This window comes from Bos grunniens, chromosome 16 (assembly GCF_055505025.1).
Source record: "Bos grunniens cultivar Pamir isolate PY7600 chromosome 16, Bosgru_T2T1.0, whole genome shotgun sequence".
NCBI classification, from domain to species: Eukaryota; Metazoa; Chordata; class Mammalia; order Artiodactyla; family Bovidae; genus Bos; species Bos grunniens.
Genome location: NC_141180.1, coordinates 1,591,045 through 1,603,600, shown reverse-complemented (window position 1 = coordinate 1,603,600; position 12,556 = coordinate 1,591,045). Strand labels below are relative to the sequence as shown.

General features: G+C 48.5%; 1 protein-coding gene across 7 annotated transcripts in view; it reads left to right on the top strand.

The window, feature by feature from the left end:
- CAMSAP2 (calmodulin regulated spectrin associated protein family member 2) overlaps window positions 1-8,443 on the top strand; it is a 97,592-nt gene extending 89,149 nt beyond the window's left edge. For 5 of the 7 annotated variants that reach the window (XM_086343148.1, XM_086343146.1, XM_086343151.1 and 2 more), the window contains 5 exons: window positions 250-470; window positions 2,752-2,851; window positions 3,575-3,690; window positions 4,861-4,979; window positions 5,584-8,443. In XM_086343148.1, the coding sequence (XP_086199274.1) occupies window positions 250-470; window positions 2,752-2,851; window positions 3,575-3,690; window positions 4,861-4,979; window positions 5,584-5,889 (862 nt within the window). In that variant the 3' untranslated portion in view covers window positions 5,890-8,443. The remainder of the gene's footprint in view (window positions 1-249; window positions 471-2,751; window positions 2,852-3,574; window positions 3,691-4,860; window positions 4,980-5,583) is intronic. The other 2 variants (XM_086343149.1, XM_086343147.1) reach the window with 1 other exon arrangement.
- Window positions 8,444-12,556: the final 4,113 nt, after the last annotated feature.

Here is a 12,556-nt window from a genome sequence, read left to right as displayed (position 1 = left end):
CCCTCACCTCTCCTCACGCACGCTCCCCACTCCTCACGCACGCTCCCCACTCCTCACGCACGCTCACTGCCCCCCCCCCGCGCACGCTCACTGTCCCCCCCCACCTGTCATGCACTCTCACCCCCCCCCGCCATGCACGCTCACTGCCCCTCACCTCTCTTCACGCATGCTCACCCCACCTCACACGCACTCGCCGCCCCTGGCCGCCCCCGTACGTGCACAGTAAGCGGCCCGCCCGCTCCTCTCCAGGCGCAGGACGGAGGAGGAGCGGCAGAAGAAGGAGGACGAGCGGGCGCGCCGTGAGTTCATCCGGCAGGAGTACCTGCGGCGCAAGCAGCTGAAGCTCATGGAGGACATGGACAGCGTCCTCAAGCCCCGGCCTCAGGTGGCCCGGCAGAAGAAGCAGCGGCCCAAGTCCATCCACAGGGACCACCTCGAGTCCCCCAAGACGCCCGTGAAAGGTCCCCCAGGTAACGGGCGCATGGTGAGGTGGCTTAGAACAGACCCCAGCTCGGCAGTGGCACAGAGGCGCGGGGGGCTCTGAACTGGGCAGGAAAGCTTCCTTCGAGTGGAGCCTGTTACGCGTGCGTGCATATGGCCAACAGCACTCTCGAGTGCTCACATCCAGCCTGAACACGAGCCCAGTGCGCGCTCGCCCTCACATACCATCTCCCTGGGTTGTCACTATAGTTATTCTGAAACTGAAGGAAAATAATGTAACACTGACTATTTAAAGAGAACTGTTAAAAAAAATAAAATAGACATAGAAAACAGATGCCAGAGGGTAATGGGGTAAGTGTTAGGATGTTGGGGTTAACATATATACATGACTATATATGAGTCAGATAACAAGAACTTAGTGTACAACACAGGGAACTATAATGGGAAAGAATATGGAAAAGAGGTGTGTGTGTGTGTGTGTAACTGAATCACTTTCCTTATACCAGAAGCTAACACAGCATTGTAAATTAACTATACTTCAATTTAAAAAGTAAAGAGAACTCCACCTTTTGTAGTCAGTGAAAATTTTTGATACCTAGTATTGGCCAAAATTAACAAATTGATTTGCTACCTGGGAATTCAGTTCACTTGCTCAGTTGTGTCCGACTCTTTGTGACCCCGTGGACTTCCCTGGCCATTACCAACTCCTGTAGCTTGCTCAAACTCATGTCCATTGAGCCGGTGATGCCATCCAACCATCTCATCCTCTGTCATCCCCTTCTCCCTCCTTCAGTCTTTTCCAGCATCAGGGTCTTTTCCAGTGAGTCAGTTCTTCGCATCAGGTGGCCAAAGTATTGGACTTTCAGCATCAGTCCTTCCAGTGAATATTTAGGAGTGATTTCCTTTAGGATGGACTGGTTGGATCTCCTTGATGTCCAAGAGACTCTCAGGAGTCTTCTCCAATACCACAGTTCAAAAGTATCAGTTTTCTTTATAGTCCAACTCTCACATCCACACATGACTACTGGAAAAACTATAGCTTTGACTAGACGGACCTTTGTCAGCAAAGTAATGTCTCTGCTTTTTAATATGCTGTCTAGGTTGGTCATAACTTTTCTTCCAGGGAGCAAGCATCTTATAATTTTCATGGCTGCAGTCACCATTTGCAGTGATTTTGAAGCCCAAAAAAATAAAGTCTGTCACTGTTCCCATTGTTTCCCCACCTATTTGCCATGAAGTGATGCCATGATCTTAGTTTTCTGAATGTTGAGTTTTAAGCCAACTTTTTCACTGTCTTCTTTGACTTTCATCAAGAGGCTCTTTAGTTCTTTTTCACTTTCTGCCATGGGGTTGTGTCATCTGCATATCTGAGGTTATTGATATTTCTCCTGGCAATCTTGATTCCAGCTTGTGCTTCATCCAATCCAGCATTACCTGGGAATTAGATATTCCTAAAATATATTTTACTATTATTGTTAGTTTCTTTGTTACTTTTTCTTTTTTTGAGTTTTTTTTCTTATAGGCACTCACTTATTACCACTCCACTGTTTAGGAGTAATTAATTTTATCCTTTTTCTTCTCTCGATTTTGTTGAGATGTGATTGGCGTTTAGCACTTTGTGAGTTTAAGGTGCATAGTCTAGTGATTTGATCTACATGTATCATGAAGTGGTGCCCACAGTAAATCTGCTGAGCATCTGTCATCTTGAATAGATAAAACATCTCAGAAAAAGAAAGACACGTTTTCTCCTTGTGCTGAGAACTCCTAGGGCCCGTCTCCCGGCAGCTTTCGTGTGGAGTGTCACACAGCGGTGTCAGGGAAGTTATAGACGAGCATCTGCTGTCCCGCGGCCTGCGCGCCGGAGGACGTTGCCCCTTCACCCAGGCGCCCTCCCCCCGACTCTGGCATGAGTTTGTGTGTTGTTGAAGTACAGTTGACCTACAACACTGCGTTAGTTCCTGTTATACAACAGAGTGATTCACAGTGGTCACCAGGCTTGATCTAGTTAATCTGTCACCGCACGAAGAGTTTATCTAGTGACTGACTGCACTCCCCACGCCAGACACGCCAACTGCCTGACTCATCATCTCATAACTGGAGGTGTGTACCTCTCAGTCTCCCTCACTTATTGCATTAGTTCTCAAAAGTAGGCTCCTTGCCCATTTTAAGTAAGTTGTGCGTATATGCGTGCAAGCATATTATGTATCTAAAACGGAAAAGAAACTGTACCAGCTAAATTTTCATACACTGGTATTACCTAATGAACACTCTTCTCTAGTTGCCCCTTTTAAATTTCTAATTTTTGTTCAGGATCACAAATCTGTCGTGTCTTTTCAGTCTCGAGCCTTTCTCTGGCATCACTGAACACGGGCGATAACGAAAGCTTGCAGTCAGGGAAGAGGACCCCGAGGTGAGTCACAGCGCAGACGTCTCCTGAGAACAACGTTCTCAGTAAATGCACCATAATCGTGGATGGTCGTAAGTTTTGCTGACTTGGACAGTTTGGGTGTCTATAAAAAATACACATATAAAATCTTTCAGTTTTTTCCTTTGGATTTTAGATTAATGACATCAGTAGGATAGTGCCTGTATCTGTTGGCCAGCCACTGCTGACTGTTGGTACAGTCGAGCTTGAAGCGGAACATCCTTGTGTGCAGCGCGCCAGCCGCTCTAGTCTCCCCCTCTTGTGACTTAGGAAAGCTCCTTTGTACGCTCCCTCTTTCTCAAGGATGTGTTGGGTTGGCCAAAAAGTTAGAGGTTTCAAACCACCTTATGGGAAAAAACAGAATGAACTTTTTGACCAACCCAGTATATGTATTAGAAGCTAAAAATCAGTATTTCCTGGTCTTGCGAAGCATGTTATAACATAGCACCCATATAAGAGAAGATTCCTAGTGAAGGTCGTAAGGTACTGTCAGTTGTCCTGTGGGAACGTCCATCTGTCCTCCACAGGTATTCAGGGGGGTGCCCACTGAGGTCTCGGTTCTGCAGCTCTGAATGAGACAGAATGACCACCGTCTTCTTCTTTTTAAACCTCTGAGTTGAGTTTGGTTGGCACTCACCTTCACCCTCCTGAGCCCCAAATGCTTTTCCTCTGTATGGGACGTTACAGTGCACGTCTTGTATTACTCAGGTCAGAGTCTGTAGAAGGCTTCTTATCTCCAAGCCGGTGTGGCAGCCGGAACGGTGAGAAGGACTGGGAGAACGCATCCACCACGTCGTCCGTGGCCTCAGGGACGGAGTACACAGGTGAGTGCCTGCCCATCCTTGGGAAGCATTTGGCCAGGGGCTGAGACGCGATGCAGGGTGCGCTGCATGCAGAAGACAGATTGGAAACAGTGGCTGAGGCGGCGGTCACTTTCAGGTAAGTCAGTGTCTGTGATTTGGTTCCAGTCAGAGTGGTGGCAGCTTGTCCCAGATGAATTCAGCTTCAGAAAAATAGCAATATCCCTCAGCCCTCAGCCCCCGGCTTCTCCCTTAAAAACCCTGCTTGTCTCTGTGTTGTAGTCTGGGTCTGAGGCTGTCTCAGTTTGGTCTCCAGAGGCCCCTCCGCCCTACATCAGTCAGGAGTGAGGGGAACCGCTCAGCTCCGCCAGGTCCTTCCCTCATGCTGGGCCTTCAAGGTCTGGGCCTAGAGCAAGTGTCGAGAGGCTCTGAAAGATAAAGGAAGGCCTTAGGGCCAGGAGGGCACCTGGTCTGGCTCTGTTGGGGGAGACGTTGTTGAAGGAGAAGCACGCAGAATAACGTGTGGGTGAGAACTAAAGCAATGAAGCAGGAGAGAAAGTGGGAGCAGCCGTGGAGAGTAGGTGGGAGAGTGACGGGGACCACCCGTGTCCCGCTGGCATCCGCTGACCCCCAAGTGGTCCCCGAAGGCCCAGGGGGCAGAGCTTGCTGACTCCCCCAGAGTTGTTTCCTCCCTACCCTGTGGCTCCAGCTGGCCCAGCAGCCTGTAAGGTCAGTGCAGCAGCTGTGTCTGCCGGCCCCGGGGGAGCCCAGACCTGCAGGGCTGTCAGACACACAGTGAACCTTCCAGGAATTACATGGCTACAGAACCACTGGTAGCTCTGAGTCAGCCATGCTGGGAGTAATTTATTCCAGATATAGATAAACATGACAAATCAGGGCTAATTTTTTTCTCTTCCAAAGAACTGGTTTCTCTGCATACTTAACTGAAGGCCTCCTGGAGGAGTTCCAGGAAAGTGGCAGAAAGTACTGCCCTCCAGGCCACCTCGGGAGGCCATAGGGGACCCGCGAGTGTAGCCCTGTGGATAAAACTGGGTCCTGACTGGAACAGGGCAGTCAGGGGCCTTCATGTTAGAGTTAAATCAGTGTAGGAACAATTGTGTCATTTAAACATAAGTAGTATTTCTGACTTAGGAAAGTTATTTTACTGTTATTGTTATTAAATTCTTATCATAGGACCAAAGCTCTTCAAAGAACCCAGTGCAAAATCCAATAAGCACATAATACAAAATGCTTTAGCTCATTGCTGTTTGGCTGGAAAAGTAAATGAAGGTCAGAAGAAAAAAATACTGGAGGTAAGCATGTTTGCATGAAAGTTAGGTCGGGCAATGTCTTAAAATTGTAGGAATCTTCTCTTTCAATTCAAGAAAAAACACTCCTTAGGGACTCCTAGAATTTCAGCCACATATGAAGGGTCTGTAACTATGTTTTCATTATTAGACGGACTTAACTCTCAGATGGGATTCTGGAAGACTGCACATTTCATTCAAGACTAGGCATAGACTTAAGATGAAAATACAAAATCATAAAATGTTTTCTTCCCCAGAGTCGCTTGGTCACATTTCATAAGCGTAGATTGCGTGCTTTGCCTTTTTTAAATGGAGCTGTGTCGCAAAGGAGGCGGCCAGTGCTGGTTGTCAGTGGTAGAGATCTAGCAGATCCTGCAGACCTTGAAGTTCCTCCGGGGTCTCGATTTGGGCACAGCCAGCAGGCCTCGGCCGTAAGGGGCCTGCACACAGTTCAGCCCAGCGTGCTGGGCATGCATTACACGCACTGCATTTTAGCTGCTGGAGAGTTTCTGTTTTAAATTACGTGTCAAGAAATGTAACATATGAATTGTGTTCAGCAAAACGTTTAAGGGTTTTTATTGTTGTTTTGTTTTTGTTTGTAATCCTGAAGGAAATGGAGAAGTCAGATGCCAACAACTTCCTGATCTTATTTCGGGACTCAGGCTGCCAGTTCCGGTCTCTGTACGCCTACTGCCCAGAGACTGAAGAGATCAGTAAGCTGACTGGGATAGGCCCTAAGTCTGTCACTAAAAAGATGATCGAGGGCCTTTACAAATACAATTCTGACAGGAAACAGTTCAGCCACATCCCTGCTAAAACTTTATCTGCCAGTGTTGATGCCATTACCATTCACAGCCATTTGTGGCAGGCCAAGAGGCCAGTGACGCCCAAAAAACTGTTACCCACTAAAGCATAGGAACTGGGAGATCCCTGCTTCTGAACGTTCATGGTAAGTTTGCACTTCATCCCTCCTGCCTATAGAAATCCTTTCTAATTGCCAACAGACTTTTATTCATTGAAACTGGACGTTCAGCCCTGTTGTCATGACAACTGGAATGTAGACCACAGTGCTGGAGACGCACCGAGGTGCCGGGCCAGGTGATGGCGGTGTCTGGCTCGCTGGGGGAGGTGTGCCTGCTGGGCTTTCGATACAGCGAAGCACTGAGTTCTTGCGGACGCTAGTTGACGTAAGGCTAGGATCATCAGCTGTGTGTTTTGTTTGTTGCTTTTTTTTTTTTTTTAACTTTTTAACGTATATGAGTGTCTTCAGATGGTTTATTTTGCTATTTTCCTCCCCTGGAGTTTGTTCCAGGATAACGTTTGTATTTGGGTTCATGTGGAGATCACGAGAGTGGGAAATAGGCCTGCGGAGATAGCTCGCGCGGTTCTTAGGACGCAGAGAGAAAACTAGTGTCAGCTCCCCAGTAACCCTTGTGCTTTAGTGGCGTCAGAGCGCTGGCCGAACTACCCTGCGAAGTATTTACACTTCTGTGTTTATTACTCACTCAAGTATTAACATTTTCCTATGAAACAAGAGGAGGAGTTGTAAAGAGCTGCTATAGTTCACTTAAAACCACGTGAGCTTAACCGAGAAATGTTATAAGAAGTTGCTGATTAAATCAGTGCTGTTTTTACACCACTTCTGGCCGTCTCAGAATAATTTAGATTGTTCTTTTAACAAAAAGGCTTTCTGTCTCTTTTGAAGCACGTCACTTTATAAGCTGGCAGAAATGAACGGCACTTTGAGAGTAGTCTGAAGATGGAAGACTTCCTGCCACAGGCTCTTGAGAGGTCTTTCCGTTGTATTTATAGCTGATACAAAAGGTATATTTAGAGTTTTTAAACATGTACAAAGGGCTACGTTTTAATTTTAAAATAGCTTCACATTCTTTCACTGATTCTGAGTTTTTCTTTTTCATCCTTCTCAAGTGGGACACCTTAGATTAAATACACACTTGAACTCTTCCCTACGTGATCTTTGTTCCTTTAACAGTGCATACCAGAGGGTTAGTTGGGGAAAAACTTCATTCTCAGGAAAAGACTTGAACGATTCTGTGATCCTGTTATGTTTCAGTGTTGTGACAACATGTAGCCTTAGAGGGAAGACAGTATTGTGGCATATGTGAGATGCATAGTCTGTTTTCTTTCATGGGAAGTAGAGACAAAAATATATACATTTCTCTAATTGAGTTGTTCAGAGAAATAACTAATATCTCATATGATGATGTATTCACTTATTTTTTAAAGAGAGTAGGAGTGAGGTGTCCCTGGACTGTGCTTCTCTCTTATTATAAGGCCTTCGGCGTCAGTGCGTCTGGGCTATCAGCATCTTCTCAAATGCTGTCAATATTTTACTGTAATTTATGTTCTTATATTTATGTATATTTGTTTAAACTGTAAAAAAGAAAATTTCACAGATTTTTTTCCAATACCTGTGCAAGATATGTGTGTAGCTCAGAACTATTTGTGATCTGCTGTTTGCATGTAAAAGACCAGGATATATGTAACTCTTATATTTTAAGTGTATACATATTGTGTATATAATATATGAAGATTAAAACTGATGGATTGCACATTTTACCTTTCAGACAACCATTTCGGTCACAATTAGAAGGAAATGATTGTCAAATAGATTGACTAGTTTAAAAAAATAGTGAACCTAATCAAAATGTGGTAATAGTCAAAAGGAGAGTTAACAAGCCTTCAACATTACTAAATTTGTTCTTTTTAATCAATGAAATTTCCCTTATCAAAGCAATCTTTTTGGTGATACTACTTGGCCATTAAATTTTTTTAAACTGAATGCAAGACAGTGGAGGAAGTGACTATGTGAGACCAGACAGGCCCACCCTTTGTTCTCAGGCAGGCCTGCCTGTGCCCAGTGGTGTCTGTGAGGTCTGAAGGTAGAATGTGAATATTGCCACAAAAGTTCCTTGCTCTCAGTATGACGGTTTACTTTATTCATGCAGAAGGAATATGGATATATTTAAGTCTGTGGATTTTTTTAAATTATGTTTTTAAAATTATACAAATGAGAATTATGCTATTTCATAAAGTCTGGAGATAGTCATCAACTTATTGAAACACATTGGTGCTTCTCATCATCGGAGGTCACGTTGTTGGATAATTACTTGGTTGAGTTTGCCAGACCCTTGTCGCGGTCCCCCGCGCGGCCTGTCAGGTTCTGCCGTGCGACAGGCACTGGAAAGCTTTTCATTCCCCTCAGCTGCTCAGTTGTGTTATGACTGTTACAGTTCAGTTGGCTGTTTTTAAAGCCAAATCCAGCTTTTTAATTGTGGTTCCATGGACACTTGGGGCGATGTACAGCGTCTGGTGTGCTGCCTGTCCACTCGGGAGCGTCGCTTACAGGTTTTTTTTACGATGCTGTGCTGTAAAATACTGTCCTATTTGCTACTTCCTGGTACAGTGTAGTTTTTCCCCTTTCATTTGAATAAAAGCATGGCACCAAATGTCCCTTTCTGTTTCTCGATTAAAATACGGGGTCTAGGGGCTAATATTTGAACCTGGGCAAACACATCACATGGTTTTCCTGTCTCTTAACCTCAGTTTAAAGGTATCCATGAGAGGTGACTGTACTGGAAGGCGTTTGAAGCCTGACTTAGGTGCTGTTGAAAGCCTGTCGCTGTCTGTGCGGCTCAGACGGTCTACACAGTGATGCAGGAATGTTTGTGCTCATCTTGCATTAATTTTGCCTGATTTCTTCCTTTTTTTTTTTTTTTTGGTGAATTGATCATTAAAAATGCCAGAATTAACCCTCTGCGCCTCTACAAGTGAATGTCTGCTGAGCTCACCCAGCTCCGGCAGCAGTGGGAGCCAGGTCTGGACAGTTATTCCATAAGCTTCACTTTGATTTTGCGGATTCTCCTCATTCAGACCAGGGCAGTTAAAGAAAAACCTAAAAACCGCATGAAGGGAAAGCGTTAGCTGCTCAGTTGTGTCCAACCCTGTGACCTCTGGACTGTAGCCCACCAGGCTCCTCTGTCCATGGGATTCTCCAGGGAAAAATACTGGAGAGGGGAACCATTCCCTTCTCCAGGGGGTCTTCCATGGATTGAAAACCCACATCTCAGATTTTTTACCACCTGAGCCACCAGGGAAGCCCACCCCTATTTTCCAACTAAAGATAGTTTTGCCCTCAAAATAAGAGCCCTGCAGTGGCTTTCCTGGTCCGACACCCTCCGGTTGACCTACACTGTCCCTGGGGCCTGGGGGCAGCTTGAAATTGCAAACTGCTGTCGTCTGAGGGTGGGCTGCTCCCCTCCTGTCTGTCCCCAGCTCTCCTGCACGCAGTCTCAGGGCTCCGCCCCAGGCCCTGCCCACCCCTGCGCTTTCTGCCAGGCCTGCAGCCTCCGCCTCCATACAACCTGGCCTCCCCGCCACCCCCGTGCGTCTCACCCCTCACCCAGAAGTTCATGGCCTTCCGCAGCTCACCCAGCTCAGAAACCAGTCCTCGGCCTTCTGGGTAGGTCCGCGACCCCAGCAGCTGCCAGCCACCGAGGCCGAGCCTTTGAGGGCCTCCCTTCCTCTTCTCCAGTCCACCATGGAGGCGCCCGGGCCAGGAGTCCGCACACACTGCACCCCCCAGCCTCCATCACCCCAGCTCCCTGCCCACGCCGCCAGGCTGTCTCTTCTGCAGGGGGGACCGGGATCCCGATGCCCCCACACCCCTGCACCAGCCCAGCCGTCACTGAAGTCCTCCTGGGCCTGCCTGGCCCGGTCACAGCAGCCGGCAGGGAAATCCCCAGTAGACACTGTGAAACTCAGGCAAGTGTGGCATGTCGAGATAAGTCACAAAGTCACTGTGAGAAAGATCCAACCGTCAGGACCTTCTCAGGCTCCTTGGCTCCTCACGTTTGTGCCAAGTTAGGAGGGTGACTCCAGACGTCACCCGTTCACCGCGGTGCCCAGACACAGCCTCAAGGCCAACCTGGCCACACTGGAGACAGGGTGCCGGGTCTGCCCGCCTCCCGGCCATTCTGCGCTAAAACTTGCTCCCCAGTACGGCAGGGGCGGCTGGAGAGGGAGCACCCTGTCGTTGTCTTCTTGTCTTTTGTTCGCTGACAGGTGGGGCGTCCACCCTGTTAGGACGGGCAGCATGGCGTGGGAAGGGCAGGGTCGGGCAGAGGGCCCAGGCGGGAAGGGCAGGCTCACGGCAGCGAAAGGGCTGACCCGCGCCCCTCGCCCCCTCCCAGCCACCAGTCCTGCTTCGGTGACCAGAGACGGGCTGAGATCACTGGGAAGTGCTGGCGAGCAACCCTTGTGGGCTGAGTAATCACCACCCAGACCTGCAACTTCCTCTCCAAACCCTTGGGGCCCTGTCCTGCCAGGGGACTTCCCTGCCGCTCTCCTCCTCTCGGGTTCCTGCTACCTCAGTCTGCAGCCCTGAAGCAGGAGATGGAATCTCGCTTTCCTTGAAAGCCGCCCTCTTCCTCTCACCCCTGACCCACCGCCCCCAGGCCAGCAGTGAGGTTGCGGCCCTGAGACACTTTCACTCTGAGTCACCAAAGCACTTCCCCCAGGGACGCTGAGATGTTCCTGCCCCTTCCCAGCCGCCTGGTCTCGTCCCTGAGAGTTTCTGAAACCCCGCTCCACCCCTGGCGCCCAGGGTGGGGCCGGCCCTGGGCTGGGGAGCCCGCGGTGGCAGGGGTAGGGGGGACCACTGCCGGCCTTCCCCTGACACCCCTCCCCGCTCCACACGCCGGCACAGCCGCACACACACACGTGCATGCATATACACACGGAGGGCTCGGGAGCGTGGTGTGTGAGGAGGCACCCCGCAGCCGGTGGAGGACTGAGTGAAGGCAGGGCCCCCGTTTCTAGCACCCTCGCCATCCAGAGGCTGGGGACACGCCTGCCCTGCCCACCACGGGCCGCAGACCGACGCTGCCCCCAGTCCATGCCTCGGCCCGCTCAGCTCTGCAGCAGAAGCCACCTCACCTGTGCCCCAGGGACCTGCGCTGGCCCGGCCTGAAAGCCCCCAGGTGGGGATGACCTCACAGGAGGTGTCCAGGGCAATCTCAGACCGTGACCCTCCACCCGCTGTGTGCACAGACATCCGGGGTGGGAGGGGGCAGGGCGGCCGAGCCCGAAGCTCCCCAGGAGGGCTGGGCTGGACTGCAGAGCTGCTGTGGGGGTGTCCCCCCCGCTGTCCATGGGATCCTGCCCCGTCACACAGGCCCTCTCCCACCTGCTCTGAGACGGGAACTGGAGCCCAGCTGCACACGGCGGTCAAGTTATAAAGCGGACGTGGACGCCAGCCTCTCCCACCAACAGCCCCACCTGTTTGTTCACTAGACATGCAGACACGGACAGCGTGGTGGGTGTGGACACAGTTCGACATTGCAGTACAGCGGGGTTCTTACAAATAGTTTTAATGTAATGGCGTTGGGAAAGTTAGAAATCTAAAAAGAAATTTATGTGGATTTAAAAAGATGATACAAAATTTTAACAAGAAGATTGAAGGGGCCTCCCTGGTGGTTCAGTGGCTGACTCTGCACTCGCAACGCAGGGCACTCAGGCTCCACCCCTGGTCAGGGAACTAGGTCCCACGTGCCATGTCTTAAGACCCAGTGCCGCCCAATGAATACATTTAAAAAGTAAAAGTGAACGTTTTTAGATCATCAAAGAGAAAGTAACATTCTAAACTCTGAAATTGCTTAGAGCAACGAATTCCACTATGAAAATGTAAAACAAAAATTGTAAATAACTAAGAAAAAAAGCCTGGAAAGGCACTTGAACCAAGTGGAATAATGATTTATTCTAAATAAATAGTTGATACAAATTATCAGACACACAAAAGATTGTAATAGATAAATGTGTGAAGGACACAGTTAGTTCACATGAGAGGAATTACATCTGGAAACATTTTCAATCTTACTTTTTCAAAGAAATGTAAATTGAAGTGAGTTACCACTTTACCTGATTACCTGTTAAAGTGGAAAGATACATTTTACCAATGAGTGTCTCTAAAAGATTGTTGAAGCTGTGCTCGCCTACGATGCCCATTAGTGGTCACTGCAGGCAGGTGTGTCAAGCCACAAAGAATCTCATAGCCTTTGTCTTCACAAAGGCGTTTATACTCAGAGGACAGTGTGAAAGGAGAAAAAAGTGGTAAGTGCTGTTATTTATTCCAAATTTGTATAAATACAAATACTGCAGAAAACACTACAGACAACCTAAATGACCAAAGCAAAGGGGTCAGAAGATTCAGCAACACAGGAAAATGTGGATTTGCATTACTCGAGAAAAGCAGACTGAAACTGTGCACCTTCTGGCTACAAACACGTCTCTGAAACAGGCGTGTGAGAAATACGTACGTGGGGAACATCTGAAATGCAGTGTTGACAAGACGGAAAACCCGAGAGCTACGGGCTCACAGTCGAATTCCTTTTTGAAAATGCCCTTCGCTGGCCGGAAAGTTCACTGGTGTGTCATGCTGCCAGAGGGGCCAGAACGCCTTTTCTTACTCCACACTCTGCGATGTGACCAAGGCTTTCACGATGAAAAAGGCAAGAGAACTTTCAGAATTTTCCCCAAAGAGTTAAAGATGATCGGACAGAAAA